This window comes from Lepidochelys kempii, chromosome 4, assembly GCF_965140285.1.
Source record: "Lepidochelys kempii isolate rLepKem1 chromosome 4, rLepKem1.hap1, whole genome shotgun sequence".
NCBI lineage: Eukaryota > Metazoa > Chordata > Testudines > Cheloniidae > Lepidochelys > Lepidochelys kempii.
In genome coordinates this window covers 54,461,077-54,488,863 of record NC_136383.1, presented here as the reverse complement: position 1 = coordinate 54,488,863, position 27,787 = coordinate 54,461,077, and the positions used below count along the sequence as shown (strand labels likewise).

General features: G+C 41.0%; 1 protein-coding gene across 3 annotated transcripts in view; it reads left to right on the top strand.

The window, feature by feature from the left end:
* Positions 1 to 5,266: 5,266 nt before the first annotated feature.
* Positions 5,267 to 27,787, top strand: part of SLC10A7 (solute carrier family 10 member 7) — a 198,738-nt gene continuing 176,217 nt past the window's right edge. The window contains exons 1-4 of one of the 3 annotated variants that reach the window (XM_073341293.2): positions 5,267 to 5,605; positions 7,535 to 7,617; positions 13,495 to 13,631; positions 16,814 to 16,889. In XM_073341293.2, coding sequence (XP_073197394.1) covers positions 5,506 to 5,605; positions 7,535 to 7,617; positions 13,495 to 13,631; positions 16,814 to 16,889 — 396 coding nt within the window. In that variant the 5' untranslated portion in view covers positions 5,267 to 5,505. The remainder of the gene's footprint in view (positions 5,606 to 7,534; positions 7,618 to 13,494; positions 13,632 to 16,813; positions 16,890 to 27,787) is intronic. The other 2 variants (XM_073341294.2, XM_073341295.1) reach the window with 2 other exon arrangements.

Below are 27,787 nucleotides of genomic sequence, written 5' to 3'. Positions count from 1 at the left end.
AAAAGTTGATGCAATCCACAAGATGGTGATCAGTGACAGAAGATCAACAGTCAGGCACATAGCTGAAACAGTGGGCCTCAGCACTGGGTCCGTTCACACCATCCTCAGTGAAGACTTGGGGCATAAGAAAGTGCTGTGGAAAGTTGAATCAAGGAGTGGTGCTTCTCCAGGCCAGTGCATCACCCCACAGCACTGTGACCACAGCAACCAAATGCAGCTTTCAGCTGCTTTCCCAGATTTGGCTCTCTGACTGCTACCTGTTCCCTAAGTTGAAGGAAGACCTTTGTGGGAAGAGTTTCAATGATGATAATGAAGTGATCGTAGCAGTTGGACATACAGGACAACGACTTCTACAAGATGGTCACAGCCAAGCTGAAGCTGCACTGGACCAACTACACTGATGTCAAGGGGGACTATATTTAAAAAAATAAACAAACAATTGAATGAAAATTATGTTTTTTTCTTTGTCAGGAGAGAACCTTTCTGAAATACAGCAATCAGTTACTTCATTAGCTCAAGTGACAGGTCAAAGCAGTGGATCTAAAGATTACAACCCTTCACACAAACTATGTTGGTATCAATATGATACTACATGATGGAAGGTTTTTCAGAGTTTGCCTTTTTTAAAACCTAGGAAGTTATGCACAAAGAAAGCTGTAAAAAGAACATTATTAAAGTTGCAAAGTCAAACACTCCAAAGTTAGAAAATGCCAGAATTAAGGTGACCCAGGCAACCTTAATTTGGTTCCCTTGTGGATATGCATTCTGATACAGTCATTAACTACATGATCACATAATTTTTCCAGAGGCCCCTTGCCTACTTCAGTACATAGTATGGATCTGATATAGAGATGAATCACAGTTAGATAGTGAAGAATGCTGTTGTCTGTGTAGGATTACTGCCTCATTTGTAGCAGATGTTAGGTGTCTAGTGATTGAGGCAAGAGATTGCAGGAAGAACAAGGATGGTCTCATTCCCTAGAGAACTGGATTCTATCCCTGCCTCTGCTACAGAATCCCTTTGTGATTCTGGTCAAATCCCTGTAGCCCAACTTTTCACAGGTAGTCACTAATTGTGTATTCCTTGTTTTGTGAGTGTCTGACTTGAGACTTGGGGTCTGATGTGCAGAAGTGCTGATCACTCACAATTGAAGTAATTGGGAGCTGTGCTTTGAACATATAAAATGGAATACAATTCTAAGATCCTAGGTGTGTCAAATAAGGCACCCAAAATGCAGGTACTTTTGACCTTAATCATTCTTTGCCTCAATACCCCATCTGTAAAATGGAGATAACACCCTTTGTGTGACAGGGGTATTCTGAAAATAAATACATTAATATGCGTAAAACACTCATATATTATAGTGATGAGTGCCATATGAAAGCCCATCAAGAAATTAATAATCCTGTCTTCAGAGCAAATAGTATAGTGTACAGACAATAGAGCATTGTGTCACACATCGAACACTAAGGATCATGGGTGGCAAGTCCTATGGGCCCATGGTGCCTGGGCACCAGGAATATTCCTGGCCCAGGGCCCAGTTCCTGCAATGGCTGAGGCCGGGTCTCTCCCTCGGCACCATTATTCTGTGAACTGCCAAAAAAGTATTGATCATGTAATTAAAGACTATCATAATGCATATACACAATGGGTGGGGGAGCAAATTAAGGGTGAACAGGAAGCCTTAATTCTGGCATTCCTTAACTTTTGAATGGTTGGCTTTGCAACCTTCATGATGTGTTTTAGTGTATTTTTGTCTTTGTGTTAACATAGAAGTAAATAATATAGGTGTTTATCTTTTGCTTAGTAACAATGGTAGCTCATTTAATGAGCCCTGATAAACTTGGACATGCCTTTCAGCCCTACTGGCGCAGAGTAAGGTCCCAATTTCCCCAGCTGTAGAATAGGGCTGGTAATGTTTGTAAAATGCTTTATGATCCATGGATGAACTGTCCATATAAATACTGTTACCTGATGAATACTAGGTAAAAACCCATTCCAAATATATTTCAGTAGGTGCAGTCCCATAACTGTTGTAACCACCCACTGATATTGTGAAAACAGCTGCAGGACCATTTCAACTATTGCTGAGAGCAGTTTAAATATTAAGGCATACCACAAGACAAGATCTATATATAAAATACAAGGACATTGACCAGAGGATGGTTCTAGTCAAATCAGGACTTGTGAAGTCTGACAGAAAACACATAGATCAACATGACTGTTTGCATTATAAAATCAGCTGCAGTGATCTATTTTTCAAAAGACAACCAACCCTTACACACATGTATGGTACCGGATTTTGCAAGATTTGCACTTATGTATCTGAGATTGGAATTAGGTCCATAATGTGCTTTGATCAGCTATAGTAAAATACACAAACATTTTTAACTGTGCAAATTTCTCCTTTTGGGGTGGGAGAAGATGCAGCCCTACATACTCTGAAAATTCAGCTATGGCATGTGCACTTAAACATACAGTAAATTGTTCAGGATACCTGGTGATACACACTTACATAGGTGAGATCAGAACTGAGCTGTGAGCTACAAACAGTAAACATTTATTTACTGGAAAGCAACAAAAAAGCATATGGTCCAACTGTTCTTTGAAGCCTGAATACACCCATGAAGAATGTGCAGCATAAATTTAACACTTAACAATCAGATATCAGGAACAATTATGTGCTTAAAACACCACTGAACAAGGGACACTATGAAAGTACTGGTGTGAGCAGTTAACAATGATAAAACGTTTCATACGTTATCATTTCCTTGTAAATGTGATTTAGAGGAAGGGGGTCATGGCCAGTCTGAGACTGGACTAATGAATCCATCAAGGAAGCTGATACAAGAGAGGAATAGAAAATTGAAAGTGCAAGTTGAGCACCAGAATCAGATTTTTATGATACTCTGTTTTAATGGAGATTTATTTAGTATTGAAATAAGCCCGCCGACTTTCAGCTAAAGACTAGAAGAGAATCATATATATTTTTCTAAGTCTGAAAGCAAGCTAGTCATTCATATGATAAATCACAAAAGATTAAGTTGGCTTTAGTTTATAGTAAGTGTTCCTTTTCCTGGAGGCAGGGCAGATGAGTTAGAATGAGTTCAGACTGAGAGGGAATCTGCTTTTTGTGGTGATGCAGTGGTAATGATAAGTGGATAAACTTGAAGGCAATGATGATGAATCTGCCATATGTGGTTTTATCACATCATTTAAATGACCAAAAGTAATTCTTTTTTGCTCTCTGTAATTTGACTACATGGAAACATAGGATTATTAATGAAAGAGAATCAGATTTCACCTTGGAGAACTTCATCATTAAGGGAAAAATACGGTTATTTGGTAAGGATCTATAGTGCTTGGTGCTCTACAAGACACAAAAGAAAACACAGTCCCAAAGAGTTTACAATTGAAAGCCCTACTGCAGCAAGAAATGTATGGACTCCAGTTCCCGCAATCCACTTTTCGTGAGCTGGAGTCTTACACCTGTGTGGATCAGATTGCAGGATCATGGCCAATATAGACAACTTTGAAGCCATTAAGCCTCCATCTATTTAGATCAATTAGAGCACTTGAATTCTCAGAAAAATACTTTGTAGGCTCTGTGGTAATCTGTATACAAACAAAAAATTTTTTATGCTAGTGTGTAGGAGCATATCTCAACCCAGGCACACACAGCCTACTCCAAACTACACACCAGTAACACCCAGTAATAATCTGAATAGAGAAACTAGTCTCCCTCGTTCAGTTTCTGACATTTTTTGTTTTATTGTGAACAACCTTCCTTCCAAATAAAACATATTCTACATGTCTTACACGCCTCATGTTTCACAAACTGTCCTAGTGATGAATTAATCTAAACGATATTACACAAGTCAGAACCATGATCATAGACTTAAGAACAAAATACGATATCTATATTTGTTTAAAGAAAAGGAGTACTTGTGGCATCTTAGAGACTAACAAATTTATTTGAGCGCATCTGATGAAGTGAGCTGTAGCTCACGAAAGCTTATGCTCAAATAAATTTGTTAGTCTCAAAGGTGCCACAAGTACTCCTTTTCTTTTTGCGGATACAGACTAACAGGGCTGCTACTCTGAAACCTATATTTGTTTAGTAATTAGACTGCCAGAGGTATTTTTCTATGCTGTTCCTATTGTCATATAAACAATAACTTCAACTGTCAATGTTATAAATTGAAGGGGGTCAGTTCAATGGAGTTCAGAAGCAAACTGGGGGGATCCATTCTACAAGTTGGCCCAGTAAGTGAGCTTATCAGTTGTTGATCAGAAGAAGGAATCCGTTAGACCACTTCTGGAAGGCCACTAATTGTGGTCTCCTGGGTGAAGAAAAACTTGCTGTGCTGGTAGAGCCTGGAGGTGACAAACACTGAACTTTTGCTTGAATTTTGGCCGGTGTAGCCCTCTGGGCAACTAGTGGCTACAAACTAAGGGATGGGTCCATGCTCTCCTTGCTTGGTAGTTAAAAGAATCCTGAAAGGCCAGTGGATGGAGGCCTACTTTTAACGGTAATTCACTCTTACATTTTATCAGACAATTTCCAGAACCTGAAACTTCCTTCTTTGCCAACAGTTGTTTCCTGCCAGATTGTGCAGCACACGCACCGGTTGCTGATTACAGCCTAGTCTCCCCTGCTGCATACGGGAGTTTTCCACACCCCCTGCCACGAACAAAGAAGCGAGTCATTCCAGCAACCAGCCTCCCACTGCAAACGCGCCCATTGGTTTGCAAAGGTAGCTGGGGAGGAAGGCGCACGTGTTGCTCCGACTCTCCCTCGCGCCGTGGCCGTCCCTGCCCCAGGCGCCCCTTTACTGCGGGCCCAGCTGCGATTGAGGAGGAGGAGGAGGAGCGCGCGCTCCCCCAGCCCGGCCCCGGGGAAAGCCTCCAACCCCAAGAACTGAACAGCCGAGTCACCCCTCCCCCCGGCTCGCGCGTCAAACGCCGGGCGTCACAGACCCATTGTAATGTATCAAAAAAGCGCGCAGCCCCCTAATCGCATAAGCCTCCCGCACGGGCGCCAGCCCCGCCGCCCACGGAACCTGGAGGGGGCTCCCCGGGCGGCAGGAGCAGCTCCCTGGCGCTGCCCCGCGGTCCTCGCGCGCTGGCCGGGCTGCAGCCGCCGGCGCCCGCCTGAGCTAGGGGAACTGCCCGCGCCGGGGGTAGCCGCGTAACTCCGCGCCGCGGAGGCAGCGGGCGCTGCAGCCCGACCCCCCTCTGATCTCGCGCGGCGCCCGGCCGGCCGGCGTTCCCTTGCCTGGGCGGGGGGGGGGAGCTCGGGGCTGCGGCGGGAGCCGGTGCGAGTCTATTAGCAGGCGCGTGGTAATGATGGCGGCGCTCAGTGAGACTTTCCCTGTCGCTGGATACTACTCCCGGCTCCTGCCCGCCGCCGCGGCAGCCCGGCTCCGAGCCCGCCCTTTGCAGCAGCGCCGCCGGGCAGGGGCCAAAGGCGCGCGTGGGGGGGGCGGCCGGCGCGGCGCAGCATGGGGCTGCTGGAGCGGACGCGGAAAGAATGGTTCATTCTGGGGATCGTGCTGGTGATCGCCGTGGCGAAGCTGGAGCCCGCCGTTGGGGTGAAAGGGGGTAAGTCCGATCCCGGGCCGCGCCGGCTGCCGCCAGGGGCTCGCCAAGCCAGCGAGAGAGAGGTGGGGGGCATTGAACAGGTGCCGGCCGTGCCCTACGCGGCGCCCCTCGCCGAGCCCCCTCTCGGCTCGTTCGCAGGCAGGCAAGCGAGGGGCTGAACCCGAGCGGGTGGGGGCAGCGTCCCCTGCCGTAGATCACAAGTTTTGGGGGGAACCAGACCAACGCCGGGGTTACTTTCAGGGCACAGCATCCTGCCGCCCCAGGAGTGGAGCGTTACTCCGCCAAGCGTGGCCGTTGCTTCCAGCAACTGGGCAAAATCCCCTGCCCCCCCCCCCACCCCCGTGCGCAGGTTATGGGCCGCGGAGCCCCCTGCACAGGGCTCCCTTGCGGCTCCAGGGCCCGCGCTGACACGTTGCACTGAGACCCGGGCGCGACTTCCGTGTGCCGGGACTGAATGGCGGTACAGTGCGAGCTACCAGCCCAACCTTGCTCAGTCGGGAAGGGTGGATTTTTCTGCAGCTGTCCAACTTGAAGAGAAGGGTGGTTTTTTGGAGTGAGGTTTGTAAGTGTCTCATTGAAATGTACACCAAAAGAATCCCTGATCACAAGAGAGAGGAGACACTTTAAAATGACCTAAAATGAGTCCAAAATTAAGGAACCTCCTTCCAAATGAGTGACACTAATACTGGACAAATAACATTTAATCACACTCAAGTTTTAAGCAATGGCAAATCGTATTATATAAGGGATGTGTTTCAAATGTGGGGAATTCAGTCTTGCTAGTCCCAATTTTTTTCCTGACTTTTTTTAAAGTTGTGTATAGTGTAAGGTGTTTTGTATGTAATACACAGACTGTTTTTGTATCTCCTGGAGTCAGGCCTATGTAAATCCAGGATTTCTCTGTAAATAGCTTGTCTCCAGCAATGCAGAAGTTGGGTGGATTCAGTGTAGAATCAAGCTCTCTATGAACTTTGAGATCATTGACTTGTGTAGAGGATTCAGTTTCTCCATGACCGTCAATAATGTATCTTTCATATGCGAGAGGAGACAGGATCTCCTCTTTTGGAGTAGAGCGTAAAGGCCTGCCTGCTTGCTACTGCAATTTTAGTCATGTCAGATTAGTACTACTAAAAGTATGAAATAAAAAGGAAAGAGATAATTTTAAAATAAGATAGTAGCGTGGTCAGAACTCCATTAGTAATGTTTAAAAATGGAGGCTGGGTTTTTGTTTTCAGCATTCCCACATGAGGCATGGTTCCTACCCCAAAAGGGTATTTGTCATTTTTATAAGAGTGAAAAATGTTAATTCCTTTGAAAGAGTGTACAAACATAGGCTTTTGATTCAGTGGGGTTCCTTGGAGGTGCCGGGGTCTGCCCATGCAGATCTAACTGCTGGATTGGGACCTTAGTGTGTTTAGAAATCATATACAGCTGGAGGTGTACTACACGGCCCCAGGGAGCCCTGTGTAGGGGTATAGCTTGCATTCCACTGTGCAGCCAGCCAACCTGTCAACCTGCTGGCTGCTACATGTTGCAATTCTGACTGGCCCATATGTGTGCAGCCCAGAGGTGGGAGAAGGCTCCTTATTTGCCACTTACCACTTAATATTTCCGCATTAAGGCAAGGCAGAATCTGCCCCAGGGTAACCAACAGGTATTGTATACATAGGCATACTTTTCATTGCATCATGCCTTTCATTGCTATCTCTCTCCGTTAATTAGTCTTGTTTGTTTTTGTTTTAAAATAAGAATGACATTCACTTAAATAGCAAAACTTAGTCTTTTAAACAGACTTTAAAGTTAATGATCAAAGTACTCCAAATATTTCTCTACATTCTGAAATATTTAATTACTTTGGTATATTATAACTTTTTATAGTGTTATTTCCTTAAGTGGTTCACTTTGTTTCTGTGGTTTTGTTTTTTTTAGGACCACTGAAGCCAGAAATTACCATAACATATATTGCTGTTTCAGCTATATTCTTTAACAGTGGACTCTCATTAAAAACTGAGGTACTGTAAATAAGTTCTCTTTGGTTCTTTCTTATTTTATTTTAGAAGTTTGGGCTGATCTTGAACAGGCCTGAATGTAGTTAGGCACATCAAATTACTGACTCTTTTTTGTTGGTAGATAACTAATGGAACCATGTGAAAGTTACATGTGTACATAACTAGTTTGTGTGTTTTTAAAAAAATTACACAGCGCCAGAAGGAGAGAGGAGCAGGACATACTGAGTGAAATTCACTCACCTGTGGAGGGTCTGCACAAGACACTTTATTGTTGCAGAAATCCCACAGTCAATCTCTAGTGAGATTGAGAGGATGTAAATGGAGCCTCCATGCCTCTATGAACTACAGCGAAGGCTTAGCATCATCCCCAAATGAGGCTGACTGAGCAAGTAGCTACAGGATCCATGCTTATGATGATCCAGTGGCTTCAAACTGCTGCAGAGGTGGACGCCTAAGGGGTAGCAGTTGCTACAGCAGTTTATTGCCTGGAATAATGGTCCCAGAAGAGTTTCTCTGCAGCTCCATGGCTTGGGAACAGTTTACTAGAAGATTCTCATATATTCAGTTGTGCTTGGTGGAATGCTGAACTTCAAAGGAATATTGCTGCATTTGTGCTTTGACTCTGCTGCCACACTCAGTAGTGCTTCAGGGGTGCCTGAGCCTGTTTCAATTCTTATTCCCATTTTACTTTAAAAAAAGAAAAATTGGTGGGGGGAAAAAAGTCTCAAGTAGCTTAAGAAATGTTGCCTAGTTGCCTGCAAAACTTTGGTGACTGGGTGAAGGGATGCAGCAGTTTTCTGTCAAATTTGTCTGCCAGCGCATCTCAGGTGACCTTACTTGAAAGAGAACCATTGCACTTCTCTGCCTGTGCAGCCTCTCTGTTCCTTTTCACTTTGTTGGCTGATTTGATCTGTTACTTAAGAGGATAACTTAAATAGCTCCTAATTCACCTGCTTAAGTAAGTAATTTAGCTAGCTGCAAAGCAATGATGAAATCAGTAATTTGGCTAATACTTTGTACCAGGGTTTGACAAACCTACTTACCTGCTCACCTTTGTTAAGTGGGAAGTTTCTCTTGGCTATTGAGCCAAACTATATTATTGAATTCTGCAGAATTTAAGCTTTCATATTTTGTTTTAAGTTTCTAAGCTTATGGTTGTGAAGATAACCCTCCAAATGGGAGCCAAGTCTGAATTAATGCCATCCTGAGTCTATAGTCAGATTGTTCCAGCGCCACTGTTGATTCTCATGGTTTTGCGGGGTTATGGCAGCAGTGAAATTAATCTCTCTGGTTGGTTTCATTGCTGCTATTTCAGAAGCCTGTGGTTATCAGTGAAACTGTCAAGAATCATGTCAGTTTCATCCTTTCACCTGGAAAACCAATTAATACTAACAGAAGCTAGCTCTGGAGTTATTCATGGGGAAGAGGACCCAAAAACAGTGGCTGGGAAGTGGTGGTGTAGTTGAGTTCTCTTCTCTCAGCAGGCAGGAATTCCTGAAGTGCAGGGAAGAAATGGAAAGGTCCTTTTTCCTTTCAGTAATTTCAAGTCTTGATGCTTCAAATTAATAAAACAGCTGCTAACTAGAAGCTGATGAGAGATGTAGCCCCACACCTTGTCCAGGGACAGTACTGTGGTAGACATGCCAGCAAGTGAGGGTGGCAGAAGGGCTTGGCTTTTGTATCTGGCTGGTGAGGCACCCCTCCCCACGCAAATCATTTTTTGTATCTACCTTTGTCTAGTAGGTTTAGTGCTTGGCAAGTTAAGTGCCTAATAAACTTTTCAAGCCCAGCTTTGGACTTACATGGCATCTTTTCATCCAAGGACCTCAAAGCAATTTATAAACATGAATAAGGCCATATGTACACTACAAAATTATGTTGACCTAAGTTATGATGGCATACAGCCGCCATGGTAATTAAATCACTTTTGCGGGTCCACACTATACTCGTTTGTGTCATCAGTGAGCGTCCTCATCAGGAGACCTTGTACCGATTGTACTGTTAGTGTGGAGCATTGTGGGACAGCTTCTGAAAGCCAGTGACAGGTTATGTAAACAATGCAGTGTCTACAGTGATGCTACGTTGACCTAGCTACGTCAACCATAACTCAATGCTGCTCGCAGAGGTGGCGTTATTAAGCTGCCACAGTGGGGCAGTTATGTCGGCGGGAGCGAAATTTTAATGTAGACTCTTAGGTCTTACTCAATTAGGCTGATGTAAGTTGCCTTGCATCGACCTGTCTTCCCATATTTTAATGTTACAGTATTTTGAGTTGCAGTGCAAGTTATTTTCTCTTTTGGTTTTTATCAATTCTTGAGTGTGTGTGTACGTGTATTGGGATCACTTTGTTTTTACATTTGTTAATTTTAATGGAGCATGCATTCAGTATATTCTGTAAAATCATAAGAAACTGTACAAATTTTATGTCATTAATAGACAAAATGTTCACACTTCCAGATTTTTATTTTCATTCATAAACTAAGATATGCTTGCTTTTTTTTTTTTTTTAATATTATCCTTCATGGTTCAGTGTTATCAGGAAAACAGAACTCATGCTCAACAATGCTATTGTAGATGTGGATTCAGAAGTTCTTTACAAAGCAGTGGGCAGCTTACTGGTATAGCTCTGTTTATGCACATACAAAAAGCATCTTGGTTGTATTTTCAAAAACATGAATTACCATAAGTAGAGAGAAGTTTATATTTGTAGTAATAACTCTGTAGTCATGATACATGAGCAGAATATTTGCCCATACCATCACGCCCATTCAGCTTTCAGTTTATTGGCTGGTTTGGTCTTTGAAAGAGCTCTATTAACTAAGTCCCCACAGACCTAGAATTTGAAATCATATTCCTGAATATCTGGTTAGTGGCTACAGTTGTACAGTGGGGAATCTGACGAGTCATTGAAAAAGGTTTTACTGTGTGTAGGTACTGACACACAAAAGGCCATATTGTGCTCACTGTCCTGATTAGAGGGAGGAGTGGAACTGTGCTCCCCTGTGGGAGCTTGGGTGGCACAGAAATGCCCTGAATGTCCTGATATGTTGGGGAGATAGTGTAGCTTTCTCTGTTGGCTTGTGCAGGGAGGGGTGGGGCTATGGTTTGGCAGCTTCCCCTGCCCCTTTGAGGTGTCCTGAGAGAGTAGTCTCTGCATTTTCTCAAGTGCACCGACTGAAATTCTGACAGGCCTTTTTGTGAGATGCACAACAGGGTAAAGGCTCCTTATTCACTCCTTTCCTTTGTATCCATGATATGGACTGTGACAATATGATTCAAAATGTATCCTTTATAAGGGTCTCCTCTTAAAGGTGACCAGCAAAGACATTGAAAAACCAATAATTTTGGGGAATATATTTCTTGTAATGCAAATCTCTTCCTCCACTCCCATCTGTTCAAGTCTACAAAGGCCTATCCTATAAGTGTGGCACCACTACATGCGCTTCTACAGCAATTTTCATGAAACCTATCTTGGGTTCCTTATAGGGCATTTCCCAAAAGATATAAGATGATACTATTGAAAACTGTATAATACTGTACAGTTCTAAAATCCAGCAATGGGTGGCAATGTCACACTCACCCAGACTGATTATGGGGTGAGTGTGACATTGCCACCCATACACTGTACAAGGGGTCTTGGACTGGCCTAGTGAATGATTTGTGGTGGGACAGAACTTTTCGGACCTGGCAAGAAATAAGACGGAATGTACAAATGGCCAGATAATTCTCCTATTCTAATTATTTGGGATTTTAGCATATGTAATAGTTTTGTGTTTTGTTTTTTTTAAAAACCCTTGCTTTTAAAATAGCTATACTTTAATCACTTTCTGTATTCTTTCACCTCATCTGGTCTTTAAAAAAATTCTTTCCTTTGCTGGTGATGAACCCTCTATTCATCTTTGTTCTCCTTGTTGAAGAAAAGATGACGTCGTACTGTGATGAGACTATCTGTAGTGCAGTAGTTGATATGCAATGCTGGTTAAGAAGATGCTATTCTAATGCTTCTTCACAGATTGTATTGCATTGTGATCAGTCTCACATGGATAAAGAGGCCCTTTTTCTTACTGACGATTTTCCATTCTTTAAAAATATTTTCACTTCTTAGAGGTCTTATGTGTTTAAACAAAAAATTAATATATTGTTTCTTTTGTGATGATATTGTCAGTGTATATTATAAATCCCTGTTTTCAGGGCTACGTGACTTCCTGAGAACACCTTGCAAATAGAAAAAAGGGGCAGATTTTTAGATCAAATATGTTGTGGGTTTTTTTTTAATCAAGTTTGAGGGAAACACTTTTAGTTTGTTAAGAGAAGGCAAAAATACCTGACAAGGTTCCGATGCTGAATCCCTTATATTTCTAAAACTTTTATTTTCTTCAGTGGTGGATAAAGATGCAGTATTTGACCTTAGTGTGGGTCTTAAAGCTTGTTTGTTTGTTTTTTATTTATAAATTGCCTTTTTCTTAAAGGTGGCTAAATTTTAAAATTAAAAATTTCAACAGGCCCTTACTCTTTAAGCTGCTTGAAAAAGAATCCACTGCCAGCTGATACAAATTTACGTTTTAAAAAGTGACTACTATGTATGTGCAATGAACTAGACTTTCTACATTTTTTAAAATGTAGAATCTGACATATCTAACCTAATTAAAGATAGCTGGAGAAACCTAACAAATTAGCTTTCTCATAAGAGTTACATTAGATATCAGTTAAGTAAAGTGACTGAAAAGGACTCCAGTGTTTTTCTGAGGGAGACAGCTAAATAGGTTAGGGTGATCCATTTCCATTCAGATTTATTACATTCAGAAAGAGTTGATCTGACAACAAGAATTTTTCTTTTGTTTGAAAGGAAATGTATATACAAAACTACTAAGAGAATTGTTGCACAACAAGAGTACCAATGCGAAGAGACACATAGTTAAGAGGGAAATATGTAATAATCTTCAATCACCCTTGTGAAGTGCTTTGAGGGTCTCTGATGAAAGGTGCTGTGTAACAACAAAGTCTTATTTATTTTTCCTGCACCCAGCTGAATTTTGCTCCTCATTTCTCTGAATTTTCTTGCTTTTGTTAGTTTGTCATAGCCTCAGCGTTCTTTCTGTGTAGTTCTTCCAAACCTTAATATTACTTGGTACGAATTTGCCGTCGATGGTTCTGGTGTATGTCAGTTTTTAAGCATTTCTGGGATGCTGAACAAATAAAAACTGACGCTGAATTAATTTGCTGTGTGAGTTTTAACTTTTCACTAGCGAAAACATACCTGTGAGTCTTTCTGCAGTGTAAAGGCCCTTTTCTGTTGGCATGCAAGAGACTTACACTCTTGTTGGCTCTGTTTAGACTAGAGAAACTTTTAAAATTGTCTCCATATTGATTACATTAGTTCATCTCCCTTGTGGTATTCATAGAATCATAGAATATCGGGGTTGGAAGGGACCTCAGGAGGTCATCTAGTCCAACCCGCTGCTCAAAGCAGGACCAATCCCCAATTTCTGCTTCAGATCCCTAAATGGCCCCCTCAAGGATTGAACTCACAACCCTGGGTTTAGCAGGCCAGTGCTCAAACCAGTATTAACAGTGGGAGCCTTAGTGTTGACGGGCTGTCAGCTGACACAGTTCTTGGAAGGGTGACAGAGCCAGAGATTTTTCTGCACTAACCTACCATAATGGGAGCTGAGCTGGTGTTAGCAACAGTGAGAAATATTTTGACAAAAGACCCTTTTGTGAGCCTTGGTGTTAATGGTTTTGAAGGGGAGAATAGACTTCTAAAAGACTTAGAATGCGTGCATTTTTGTCTTAATGTAAAGGTGACCCTATTTCAAACAGCCCAAATGTGAACTTACCTTTGCTGTTATGACTGCAGCTTCCTCTCTTCTTGTTTTGCAGGAGCTGACAAGTGCTTTGATGCATGTGAAACTACATCTTTTTGTCCAGATCTTTACACTTGTGTTCTTCCCAACAGCAATATGGCTTTTTCTTCAAGTGTTATCAGTCACACCTATAAATGAATGGCTTTTAAAAGGGTATGTTTAAACATATTAGAGTGAAATATATTATGGCTACTTATTAAGGGCTGCTGTACCAGTAATATGTGTTTAACAGTTATATAGTGAAGAGATTTCACTGTGTAGTTTCATGCTTTGACACTTGCTATTGAAGAAGTACACATAAGATTATCCTTTCAGAATTATGGTCTCATGTTTAGAAAGACTTGTCAGCTAATTTCATTTGTAGGGAGCTTGCAACAGATCAGCTTTCTCTTTGACATGCAGTCTGTCGAAGCTGCTATGCTTGATTTCAAGACGTATGGAAAAAAGTGATTGCTGAAGAGAGGCTTAAATCTATGAATACTTTTAAAAAAGCACAATATGTGACATATGTGTTACAAGTATTGTGTGTATTTAGCATCACACTGTACACATCCAGATGATTGTTCAATATTGGTTCTTCCGCCAAGTGGTGGAAAAAAAATTAGAGTTTTTATGTTGGAACAAATCTCTTATTCTTTGAAATGATGAATTAAGTAGTGGCTGTTTATCATGAGAATAAAAGGCATGGTCTTAAATGAATTTGTCTAATCTTCAAACAAATGTTTATAGATACAAAGTGACACCATAAATGATATGATAATAAACAGTACAAAAAATCCTAAAATAGAGAAGCATCAAAATCAAACTTATATAGCAAGAATCACCAGGCTTTGCTGTGTAAATAAAATATAAAAATAAACTATTGTGTTAGAAATATCCCAGTTGTAAATAGAGAGCAGTGCTGTTCCATCCACTGGAAAGAAACCCCATTGTTCCAATAGTTTGGTGTTGCTTCAGAACAATCCTCCGTGTAAATATCTTAGTTGTAAAGCTGCACATGTGTGTATGTCCTTAAAATAGAGCTGTTTTTGCTGTTTGTTTCAGTATTTCTCCAGACTGTTCTGTTTTTCTAAGTATAAAGTGGTGCACACATTACAAGTGACGTTGAATTTGAGACAACAAAAACATCATTTAGGAAATGTTAGCGCTGTTCCTCATAATGGTGTCAATAGATCAGTTGGAGTAGAAGCATGCCAGTGTATCAGAATTAATTTAGACTTGGTGAAGCATAAAAACAGTTACAGTGAATATGAGTGCAAAGGTTTTGCACCAGCAAGACCGGTGACAGGCTTTCTCATCATCATAGCCTGTCAAAATTCAGTCCTAACACAGAACAGTCTCATTTGCTAGACTGCAAAGTGCAAGGAGTTTTGATTCCTCTCTTCCCACTCTCTGCATTACCATCCCCATTCCCCTCTTCCTTTTGATGACATTTTTCATGCCGATCTAGTCCTTAAGGGATGCATTCTTATCTTAATACACAGGGGTATATACATGCAACTTCCTAAACGCTGTTTTTCTCTCAAATTTGCATTTACGGCCATTTTTACACAGGGATCTAATGAACAAATATGCTTTTTGTGATGCTTATAAATGCTTTTAGAGAGCCACCATCAACTTGCCAGACTGTTTATATATATATATATATATATATTGCCTCTTAAAAATAAATAAATAAAAATTTAGAGCTGATCCCGCAAAAACACCAAATGCTTTTAACTCCAACTGGCATTATTAGGCGTTGAGGGCACTCACCACCTCAAAGGAGGTACTCCAAACCTGGCATGACTGGATCCATATAACGCTCCTTTCCATCATCTGCCGTTTCCTTCTCTAACAATGGTAACTGTGACTGAATTGATCATCCTTTATCCATTCCTTCTCATTTATATTTTTTCTCATGTTTCTAAGCATTCACTAACAGCAAATCTATTCTGTAATATAGTTTCTTTCTGTGCTGGCTTATAAAGTGATATTAACACCAAAGGTGTATTGATACTACATCTCTGAGTGTGAGCTAACACTTTAAAATTCATAGTAGTTAATGTCTAGAGATGGCCTTGAACCAGAACAGTGGGTCAGAAACACAAATACTGGAAAGTTTAAGTTGGGCCCATTATCAGTTAAGAGCCTTAGCTGGTTTTGTTGCCCTTACCAGCCTCAAGTCCTAATGGGCGGAGTCTGAACTCTTGTTGCATATCTTGTAAAACCAGAGGCACTACTTGTGTAAGCTTAGCGACTGTGAATAGAAGATGCCCTGCAAGATTAGGGTATTGTGATCTTACTGATGTAATGCCTGCAATATTGCATATGTAATATAAAACTTATTTAAGCCATAGTAGCTACCATTGTCCTGGTACGTGAACTCAAGATCCCTTACTTTCAAAAGACACACTGTCAAGTATTTAGGCCTAAAACTTAACCTCCTAAATTTATAGTAATCTGCTGTGGCATGTTCTCATATTAAATATATAATTAAAATAATCAGTGATTAATTTTTGTACATTTTACTATTTTTGTGGGATGTACTTAAAACAAACAAAAAGTTTACCTCCTATTTTTCTCTTGTGCTCACTCTGCAGTAGCATTCACAATATACTATACACATTACTAAAGCATCATTGATGCACAAACGAGGATGTGAGCATCACAGCTATTTTAGTTTCTGCGTCCCTAAAAATTAGGGGGAAAAGCAATTGATGTTTGACTAATAGATGTAGAAAAAACCAGTAAGGAAGAAAATGTTTATCTTCAGTCTTCTGAGAGTTTTAAGAGAGAGTGAAAATACATATGAAGATGAAACACTTGACAACTTCTCTAAACATACAATAAATAAAAATTTTAGTGGTGTTTTTAAAATATGTTTTAACTAAAAGTAGAAGAGGACAATGTGAACCTAAAATAATGAACCTACATCTTCTCCCTCTGCCACCTTCTTAATGGTCCATATTTTTAGAACATGGTATCTTCTATAGAAAAATAAATGCATACGTCTTATGTTGCATATTTTCCATTATAGATGTGGTGTTTCAAAGCACTTTACACACATAAATAAATCAAGACTCAATTTTGTGAATTGTAAGCGTTATAATCTCCGTGGTACAGATGGGGAAACAGAGTCACTAAGAGGTTAACTGATTTATTCAGGATCACAGAGCAGGGATGATCACAGTGCCATGGATGATAACAGAACACGTAAAAGTCTTGCTTCCTAGTGCTGTGCTCTAACCACTAGACAGTTGAGCTTGTGATAAATAATCATTTTTGTTCAGCTTTGATGGTTGTTTAGTGCTAGTGTCTTGCAGTGAATATTGCATTTCCTTTTTTGTGTTTAGTTTGCAGACAGTAGGCTGTATGCCGCCTCCTGTGTCTTCTGCTGTGATTTTAACCAAAGCTGTTGGTGGAAATGAGGTGAGTTTTTATTTTATTCACAATTGATCTTATTTGTTGTTGATTTATACAAAGAACTTTTGTGTAATCAAAGTCATGTGCTAAAATGTACAGCCTGGTGAAATAGAGCTTTTCATATTATTACAGTTTATGAAGACTCTCAAACTTAAAGCATGGATATGAAAAAAGGCAAATTTAAATTTATCATGTAAACTGGGGTTCTCAAAGTGGGGGGGTTGGGACCCCTCGGTGGTTCATGAGGTTATTACATGGGGGGTTGCGAGCTATCAGCCTTCACCCCAAACCCCGCTTTGCATCCAGCATTTAAAATGATGTTAAATATATAAAAAAGTGTTTTTAATTTCTAAGGGGGGCGCACTCAGAGGATTGCTATTTGAAAGGCGTCACCAGTACAGAAGTTTGAGAACCACTGGTGTAACATCCTGACAAACTCCTGTGGCTACTGAGCCCACTGTTGCTACAAAGTAATATAATCACATCCATCTCTATTATGATTTATTTCTCCTTCCCTGACCAGTTTGTGTATTTATTCACCTGTTGTATATTGTCTGAATCTTAGATAGTGAGTTCCCTGGGGCAGGGACAGTCTCTATGGTGGTTGTTTGTACAGTGCTTAGTATTATGAGGCCCTAAGTCCTCTTTAGGATCCTGAGGCAATACAAATAATTATTACACACAAAAAGCTACATTTAAAAGACCCTTCAAGGGTTGTAAAGTCAAGTGCTCAGAAAGTTAGGAAATGCCAGAATAAGCAACAGACAACTTTAATTAAATCCCCTTGTGCGTATGCAGTATGATGCAGTCTTTAATTACATGCTCGTGTACTGTTTTTTTGCCCAGGATCCCTACCTTATTTAGTGCACATGATGGACAATGCTCACTGAATGGATAGCTGTTCATTACTTTTTTCTCTCCTCATTTACTGCACACTATTCAAACCCTGCTCTGAAGTCAGAATTATTAATTTCCTCTTTGGCTTTTCTGCTGTACTTATTGCTATAGTATCTGAGTACTTCAAAATATTCATGTTTGTTTTCATTGCACACCAGTGAGATTTGGAGGGGGAGGGTATTATCCCCATTTCACAGATGGGGGAATTGAGGCCCAGATGTTTACAGGAGTCTAAGTCTCACTTTTCAAAGGGATTTAGGCACTTATGAGTCTAAATACCACAGATAGTGTATGGGTTTAGACTCCTAAGTGCCTAAGTCCCTTTTGAAGATGAGACATAGGCTCTTAAATCAGTTGGGCATTGTGCTGCTGCGTAAAGCAATGCCTGAATAGCTTTAAAAATCAGGACAAGAGAGATTAAGGGTAGGTCTACACGACCCACTGGATTGGTGGGTAGCAATCGATATATTGGGGTCGATCACGATAAATCAATCCCCGAGTGCTCTCCCATCGACTCCAGAACTCCAGCGCTGTGAGAGGCACAAGCGGAGTCAACAGCAGAGTGGCGGCAGTCGACTCACCGCTGTGAAGATGCCACGGTAAGTCGATCTAGGTATGTCGACTTCAGCTATGCTGTTCTCATAGCTGAAGTTGCGTACCTTACATCGACCATCCCCCTAGTGTAGACCAGGGCGAAGATCAAAAGTATCAACTGAGAAGCTCTAGAACTAATTTTTAGGTGTCCAGGACCTGGTTTTTCTTAGCAAACTTAATTCTGGCATTTTCTAACTTTTGAATACTTTGCAACTTTAATAATGTTCTTTTAATGTAGGGGTTTTTAAAGTGTAATTTCCTAGGTTTTTTGTTTTTGTTTTAAAGCAAGCTGGTGAAACAGAAATTCAGTCATGAACCATCGTATTGACACCCCCATGGGTTATCAGCAAGGTTGGAACTTTTAAATCCTCTGCCACTTGAGCTCACTGAGCAACTTATAGCGGTAGTACGTTGTCATCCTTTGTGTGGACCAGGTTAGAGGGGGATGAGACATATGCTTTGCCAGTGGGTTGCGCGCACATTTTCTGATATCGGGATTGGTGAAGCTTGGGTGTCTTGGTTCCACACTAGGTTCTGGAGGGGAGTGTGGTCTAGTGGTCATATTTCTGCCTCTGTTCCCCCGAGCTGGACCCTTTCTGCCCTGTCCCCTTCAGACAGTCCCTGTCTCAATCATCTCTGCCTGCCCCCCTTACCCCTTAGCTTCTTGTCTCTTTGCCTAGCCAGTCCTAGTCTCCACCCCCATCTCGGATTTCACATCTTAATACCGATTTCCCTCACTAGCTCATTGTCCCAATCTATTCCCTCACCTTCCTCCCTACCATGTCTGGCTCTTGTCCCTTCTGCATTCAAGTCAGGGTGCATTCTCCTCCAGACTCCCAGGGGACCAGAAGCGGGAGCATTGAATGCACAGAAGAGACAGTCTCTCTGACAAATTCTACAGAGAATGTGCAATTATTTGTGGTTTACAACATGGCCAGATTCTGGCTCTTTTGCTGCATGGGAACAGCAAAAGGCAAATGACTGACGCCAGGGCAATGCTTCCTGCCAAATTTCAGTCCTTTGCCCCAAAGCACGGAGGTTCTAGAGCTTCTCAGCTGAATGGTTATGAGAATTTTTTAATGTAGGAAAAACAATGTATTTTTCTCTGTCACTGAAATCACCTCTGATCTGTGAAGTTGTATTCAATACCTGAAGCAAAATTCAGCTTGCATGGTAGTAGTGATTGTTGACTATTATCCCTTCTAGTCTACTGTTGTCTCATCAAGCACTGATTCATCTTCTTACATGATCCTTCTTACTGAGTTAGAGACTTGTTAGGGCTTCAGTAGATTTTATAAGGGTAAAGAATGGAGAGGGTGGTGGATAGTTGCAATATGTTAGTAAGAAACATGAAGTGGTGAGTAGAGATGCCTAGTTTGAAATAGCAGGCATTATTGAGTCTGTCTGGATTCAAGTACTGAGAGGAAAAAGAACTGTGAGTCTTTAAAGGAAGCATTAGACAGTGTGGCCTAAGACAGAGCACTTGACTGGGACACAGGAGACCTAGGTTCTATTTCCAACAGGCCTGTGGCAGAGATGGGTAACTTTGAGCAACTCACTTCACTGTTCAGTGCCTCAGTTTCTCCATCTTTAAAAATGCGGGTAAAGGTGCTTATCTTCTTTGTGAAGCACTTTGAGCTCTTCTGATGGAAAAGCACCATATAAGAAACTCATTAGATAAATGCTATTTTTTTATTATTATTAGGTCTAGATAAGTGCAAGTAAGTATTTGTTAAAATGCTTGGGGAGATAGCTAACACCATTAAGCTAGAAGCCACTGGGATAACTGGAGATTTTGAAGCATAATAATTGGGAAAACTTGGTCATGAAATTATGAAGATAAAGGGAGGATTTTTAAAAAAAAAAAATTTATAAGGATCTATTTTTATATCCGCATATGTACTAGAGGGGACATACTTTTGTTGAATAAGGAGGGTCCGGTAAGTGAATTTAATCTTAAGGGTAGTTTGAGTAACTAATTGAGCTTTGTTCATTGATTCTAAATTTCAGCTGTACTGTGATTTTTGGTGCAAAACCAGGTAAATTTAAAAATCCAGTGTTAGTAAAATGAGGAATTCAATTAGGAGCATAAATTGGCATTTATAAAGTTATAATATCTACCAATATTTATGTATTTTTCTTTTGGTCTAAAGAAACTCTAGACCAAAGAATGACCACCAAAGTGCTGGGTGCCCTTGATGCACATTTAAGAACACAATGACTCAGAAGTTACAGAACATAAAACCATCAAAAGCAGTAACACTTCTCCATCTTCCCTCACTTCACACATCATTTGGTCACTAAACACATGACCCGTACAGCATGAAACCTCTAGTGCACTCCACTACCTCTGCCATCCACAATGCCTGCTCAAACAGATTGGCTTTGCAAGAGCACCTGGAAAACCAACAAATTGGGGCTATTTCAGAGTTTGAGGGTCAGAGCAGTTCAGAGGAAACTAGCTTTTATGGGAAGCCTGCTGCCAGTAGTCTCCTGCCTTTTATAGTGAGGGGGGAATCAAGATTGAGGGCCTCTGCTGGTTGCAACTGTGGCATTATGATATGGGGGAGGTATTCTCTCAAGTAGATGGCCTCAAACTCTTTAGGGTTTTGTAGGTCAAAACCAACATCTTAGACTCCACTCTGATATGTGGATGAATGGCAACTTGTTTAAGGTATTTGGGAGCAAAAGTAGAGCTCATAAAAATTTTAGGGAGGAATAAACTTTACAGTTTTTTAAGAGAGAAATAAGGGAAATGCAAAGGGGTATGCAAAAGAGAAAAATGGAGTTCAAGTGTCTGGGATGCGAAGATCAATAATAAAATATATTTAAAATACTGTATTGGAGTTCAGAGGGTGGCAAAAGGGGGAATCCAGTGAGGCCATTAAGAAGCTGGGAGAGCAAAATGGTTCTTGAGGGTTTCAAGAAGAGACAGCAGCTGTTCCTTTTCTGCAGATATTAGATGTAAGGGTAGTCATGAATGGCAGTTTTTTTTCCTCTTCCTGCTGCAGGAGATGCTGCACCTGTTGCTGATTAGAAAGAATAGCCTTCTCTGTAGGTCCCCCAGTTCATATCTATTGGGGCAGTTGGGAGGGTCGACAGTGTCAACTCATCCTCATATGTACCTCCGTTCATCTCCCTGTGAAAGAGGCCACACAAATCTTGAGAGTGGGCCATCCTCTCAACTCTCTCTCTGCTCTTGTTCCCTCCTTCCATTTAGCTTTCTCACTAATTCCCCTTTCTTCTTCTATCATTTCCCTCTGTGCACTGATACCTTCATCAATGCTACAAACAAAATTCTAAAACAGCTGCTGCTTACGTCACAAGTCATTTAGTTTATTTGGAAAACTAATTTCAGGTCCATGTGTAAATGCATTGTGTGTAGGAAAACTCTGCTCCCATGAATGCTGGCAGAAAGTAAATACAAAAGGGGCTATTGTGAAAATGACGCATCAAGATCTAATATTTATTTGAGATGTTTGCCACACTATTTGTGTGGCTATACCGTTAATAATTTTTGGGAAATCTCTTGGTACAGGGGAAATACTAGAGAAGGATGGTCATGGAATGAAAACACAGAATTGAAAGAGAGATCTGTTTTCAAATTCCAGCTCTGCCAGCATGCCAGACTCTCATCATGGCCTTGGGAATACCACTAAGGGCCAGACTATTAAAGGTATTTAGATGGCTAAAGATGCAGAATAGGTGCCTGATGAGATTTTCAAAAGCACCTAGGGGCTTATCTCCCATTGATTTTTTTGTTTAAAGAGCAAGGCACTTTTGTAAATCATACAAGATGATTATCTGCACCTAAATACCTTTAAAACTCTGCCCTAAATCTCTCTCTGTTTCTGTAAAATGGGGATTATAATTTTACCAACATTACAGGGAGTTGCGAATTCATAAAAGAGCTTTGAGATCTTCAGATGGAAGATTCTATGGAAGTGCAAAATATTATTAAAAGGTGTTTGGCAGAGAGCAAGTATAGTCCTTTATTTGAAAAAAGATGCTGAAAATTAGATTTGTAAGCCTATCATATTTTTTTGGAAAAAACAATTTGAGATGACTTTTATGGGCAGCTTAATGACACATTTTGAAAAGTTTAATTTACTACACAAGAGTCAGGATAGTATTGTGCAGATAAATCACATCAGACAATTTGTGTTATGGAAGACTGACCCTTTACTACTTCACAAGAGGAAATTGTAGAAGTGATTTTTTTTGTTTTGTTTTTTATTTTGACAGTGAATTAAAAAAACTGTAGTCTAAATAACTCCTTAATTTTAGTAAAATTGACTTCTATTTTTGTATGTTCCTCCTGGCTTTGTATATACTGGATTTGGTGCTTCCAAAATAAGATGCTGCTATATATTCAAGGCAGAGGACTTGTAAATACAAAAGACTGAAATACAATGAAAAAGCTAATAAATGTATTCCAGGACCAAGATAATTGGGGAAAATACTAAAACTGATTTTTAAATTTTGTTTATTTAAGGATGTGTAAAAGATAAAAACCAAATTGTAAAATGAAAGATATACAAATAGTTATTTTCTCTTTGATTTCTTTCCTGAAAGGCTATGTACAAATAAATAAACGAATAGTTTTAACTGATATTTTAAAATGAACTGCATGAGAGTTGTCACACTGGCAAATAAATACTGGAAAATTCCAGTGATTTTTTTTATTAAAAACAAACAAAAAAGGTGAACCCTAACAACATGGTAAAGTCAGAAGAAAGATATTGATTTTTCTAAAAATATCAGAAAGCTTCTTTGAACTGTGTGTATATGTACATTAACCTTTTAAAAACAAAATACTATGAATTTAAAGGAATGTGCAAGCCTTAATGTTTTGTGTTTCTTACTTTGTACCACTGTGTGGGGTATTATTTGACACTGGATGGTAACGCACAAATATTATGAAAGAAGATCACTTAAGACCTGTACAGGAAATATGCATATTGCAATGTTTGGCTTCCTTCTCTAATATAACCTTTTTGTGACGGAATGTTAAATCTTCTCAAGTGATCTTTCCGAAGATGTTATGAAATGTAACTATAACCTGGAAGCTATAGTATGTGTTAAAGGATATTTTTTCAGATTTTGGCATATGTGTGGAGGGGGTGGGGTCGGGAAGAGTGCAGGACTAGTCCTGAAGGGCTGCATTTGTGAAAAGCTTTAGTTAAGCTGCACTGTACACGTACACATGCAGAGAAATAACTATGAGCATGCACTTCGGGTATACATAGGGAACTGCCTATTGTTACTGAGAAGTGGTCCATCTCCTGTATTCTGGTATTATTTTCTATACATCCTAATATGGTGTTTACATTTTTCACCACTGCTTTGCTTTGAGCAAATGGCTTTTATTTTACTGTCAGATGAGGCTCAGTTGTTTTTCCATTGAATGGTTTGTTTGTACCCATCAGTGCATATGAGTAGTCCGAATTGTGACTTACAAATCTGGACTTAATCTGCCACAGTATCCGTTAAGAACCTCTAAAGTTCCTCACAGTCTTTTTAAGTCTTGACTAACCTAAAACATATTGATATCTGCAATTTTTTCTTCCACACTGTTTATATGTATTTAACAGCAGTAGTTCTAGTACAGATCCATAGGATGCCTCCTGTTAACCTTGTGAAAAGTTGAAAATTGACCACTTAGTCCTACTCTTTGTTTTTGCGAAAAGGAGTACTTGTGACACCTTAGAGACTAACAAATTTATTTGAGCATAAGCTATGGTGAGCTACAGCTCCACTGCATCACTTCATCGGATGCATGCAGTGGAAAATACAGTGGGGAGATTTATATACACAGAGAACACGAAACAATGGGTGTTACCATACACACTGTAATGAGAGATCAGGTAAGGTGAGCTATTACCAGCAGGAGAGCTGGGGGGGGGGGGGGGGGGGGAAACCTTTTGTAGTGATGATCAAGGTGGCCATTTCCAGCAGTTGACAAGAACGTGTGAGGAACAGTGTGGGAGGGGAATAAACACGGGGAAATAGTTTTACTTTGTGTAATGACACATCCACTCCCAGTCTTTATTCAAGCCTAAGTTAATTGTATCCAGTTTGCAAATTAATTCCAATTCAGCAATCTCTCGTTGGAGTCTGTTTTTGAAGGTTTTTTGTTGAAGAATTGCCACTTTTAGGTCTGTAATCGAGTGACCAAAGAGATTGAAGTGTTCTCCGACTGGTTTTTAAATGTTATTCTTGACGTCTGATTTGTGTCCATTTATTCTTTTACGTAGAGACTGTCCAGTTTGACCAATGTACATGGCAGAGGGGCATTGCTGGCACATGATGGCATGTATGACGTTGGTAGATGTGCAGGTGAACGAGCCTCTGATAGTGTGGCTGATCTGATTAGGCCCTATGATGGTGTCCCCTGAATAGATATGTGGACACAGTTGGCAACGGGCTTTATTGCAAGGATAGGTTCCTGGGTTAGCGTTTTTGTTGTGTGGTGTGTGGTTGCTGGTGAGTATTTGCTTCCGGTTGGGGAGCTGTCTGTAAGCAAGGACGGGCCTGTCTCCCAAGATCTGTGAGAGTGTTGGGTCGTCCTTCAGGATAGGTTGTAGATCCTTGATGATGCGTTGGAGAGGTTTTAGTTGGGGGCTGAAGGTAACGGCTAGTGGCGTTCTGCTATTTTCTTTGTTGAGTCTGTCCTGTAGTAGGTAACTTCTGGGTACTCTTCTGGCTCTGTCAATCTGTTTCTTCGCTTCAGCAGGTGGGTATTGTAGTTGTAAGAACGCTTGATAGAGATTTTGTAGGTGTTTGTCTCTGTCTGAGGGGTTGGAGCAAATGCGGTTGTATTGTAGAGCTTGGCTGTAGATAATGGATCATGTGGTGTGGTCTGGATGAAAGCTGGAGGCATGTAGGTAGGCATAGCGGTCGGTAGGTTTCCTGTATAGGGTGGTGTTCATGTGACCATCGTTTATTAGCACCATAGTGTGTAGGAAGTAGATCTCTTGTGTGGACTGGTCCAGGCTGAGGTTGATGGTGGGATGGTATATGCCATCATGTGGCAGCAATGCCCCTCTGCCATGTACATTGGCCAAACTGGACAGTCTCTACGTAAAAGAATAAATGGACACAAATCAGATGTCAAGAATTATAACATTCAAAAACCAGTCGGAGAACACTTCAAACTCTTTGGTCACTCGATTACAGACCTAAAAGTGGCAATTCTTCAACAAAAAACCTTCAAAAACAGACTCCAACGAGAGACTGCTGAATTGGAATTAATTTGCAAACTGGATACAATTAACTTAGACTTGAATAAAGACTGGGAGTGGATGTGTCATTACACAAAGTAAAACTATTTCCCCATGTTTATTCCCCTTTTCCCCCCTCCCCCCCACTGTTCCTCACATGTTCTTGTCAACGGCTGGAAATGGCCCATCTTGATCATCACTACAAAAGGTTCCCCCCCCCCCACCCTGCCCGCTCTCCTGCTGGTAGTAGCTCACCTTAGCTGATCACTCTCTTTACAGTGTGTATGGTAACACCCATTGTTTCATGTTCTCTGTGTATATAAATCTCCCCACTGTATTTTCCACTGCATGCACCTGATGAAGTGCGCTGTAGCTCACGAAAGCTTATGTTCAAATAAATTTGTTAGTCTCTAAGGTGCCACAAGTACTCCTTTTCTTTTTGCGGATATAGAAACATGGCTGCTACTCTGAAACCTGTCTTTGTTTTTGGTCTCTTAGCCAGTTTCTGATTAATGGCAGAACCTTAACTCCAACCCTGTTTCCTTAATATCCTCTTATTTACCAGGTACTGATGTAATATGCAACTGGGGAATTGTGCATGCAAATAGATATTTACACACACATTCTAGTTAACATATGTAGCTACCCATTTTGCATTCATATATATATATATGTTTAGCTTAAACTCTGATTATTGAACTTTTATTAGTCGATTTGTGGGAGCAAATAAATGAGGAAATAATTTAGAGGCCCAGTCCTGCAAAGGCATAATTCTGAGTTCAATACATTACACGTATGATTTTCAAAAGCATTTAACATTGCTCTTAAGCCAGTGGGAGCAGAGTTAAGCCAACAAAGAATACTTTTAATAATCCCCACCTTTATTGTCTTATGCCAAAGTTTTGTGCATCCCAAACTGTATTGAATTCAGTGGGAATTGTAAGTGACCTTCACCATTTTGATTTATTAACTGTAGGCATTAGTGTTGGGGGAACTTTTATCTAAGCTTTCTTCCTATTTACTCTTTGCCTGTATGCCCCCAGAATGCCCTGGTTGTCTGCTGAAAGAAGCCCCTCTTTTCACCTTGTAAAGTCTGCTGGAGAGTACTTGTCTCACAAAAGATAGGGCTGGAGAAGTTGCTTTATCCCTTTCTCGCTACAGATCTAAGGCGTATTAGAGCAGGGATTTTCTCTGTACCCTTTGTAACATACACAGGAACCATCCCTCTATTCCAGTGCATCTTGAGAAATATCTTAGAAAGTGCATTTGGGCTGAGGAAGGACATAGTTGAGCTCCCCTCCTGTGCTGCTCTCTGAGGACTCTTTTTCAGCTCACTTATTTATTTCATTTCTCATGTGGTGGCTCATTGAGGCTGAGGCCCCATTGTGTTCGGCACTGTACAAAAGTATTACAGAGTCCTTGCCCCAAGAACTTACAATCTAAATATTAGACTGCAGACAGCCGGTGGATGCAGCAAACAGATGACTGGAGCAGAAGGAGACAATGAGATAATAATTACTTAGGCCTGGTCTACACTAGAGTGCGGGGGATCGATCTAAGTTACGCAACTTCAGCTACGTGACGTACATAGACCTATTGAATGTGGTGTCTTCACTGCAGTGAGTCGACTGCTCCTGCTCCCCCGTCGACTCTGCCTGTGCCTCTCATGGCGGTGGGGTACGGGAGAGCACTCGGGGGTCGATTTATCGCATCTAGACTAAACACAATAAATCGACCCCCACTGGATCTGTCGCTGCCCGTCGATCCAGCGGGTAGTATAGACATACCCTTAGAGTGAGACGACACTGTTGCCAGAGGCAGGAGGGTAAAGGATAGGTTAAGGTGGGTTTAAGACATCTTTATGCCCTCTCAATTCTGTGTTGCTCCAGCTCCTGGAGCAGTCCTCAATGTAGACAACCCAGAGTTACACCTGCTTCCCTGGACTGCCCTTTGGGCTGCAGTACTGCCTGGAATCTTCACAGTGCTTTGTGCATTTGCTCTGCCCTGACATGCTCCCTACACCAGGGCTTGCGAGCGAGCCTTCAGAAGGCAACTTCACAGTCTGGCCTCATCTGACCATGGGCTTTCAGGGGCCCTTTTATGCTGCTCTGGCCCTTTTTACCTGGTGTAGAGAGGTTAGAATGGGTGAGGATCTCATCTCCACATTTGACAAAACATGCCCTGATTGAA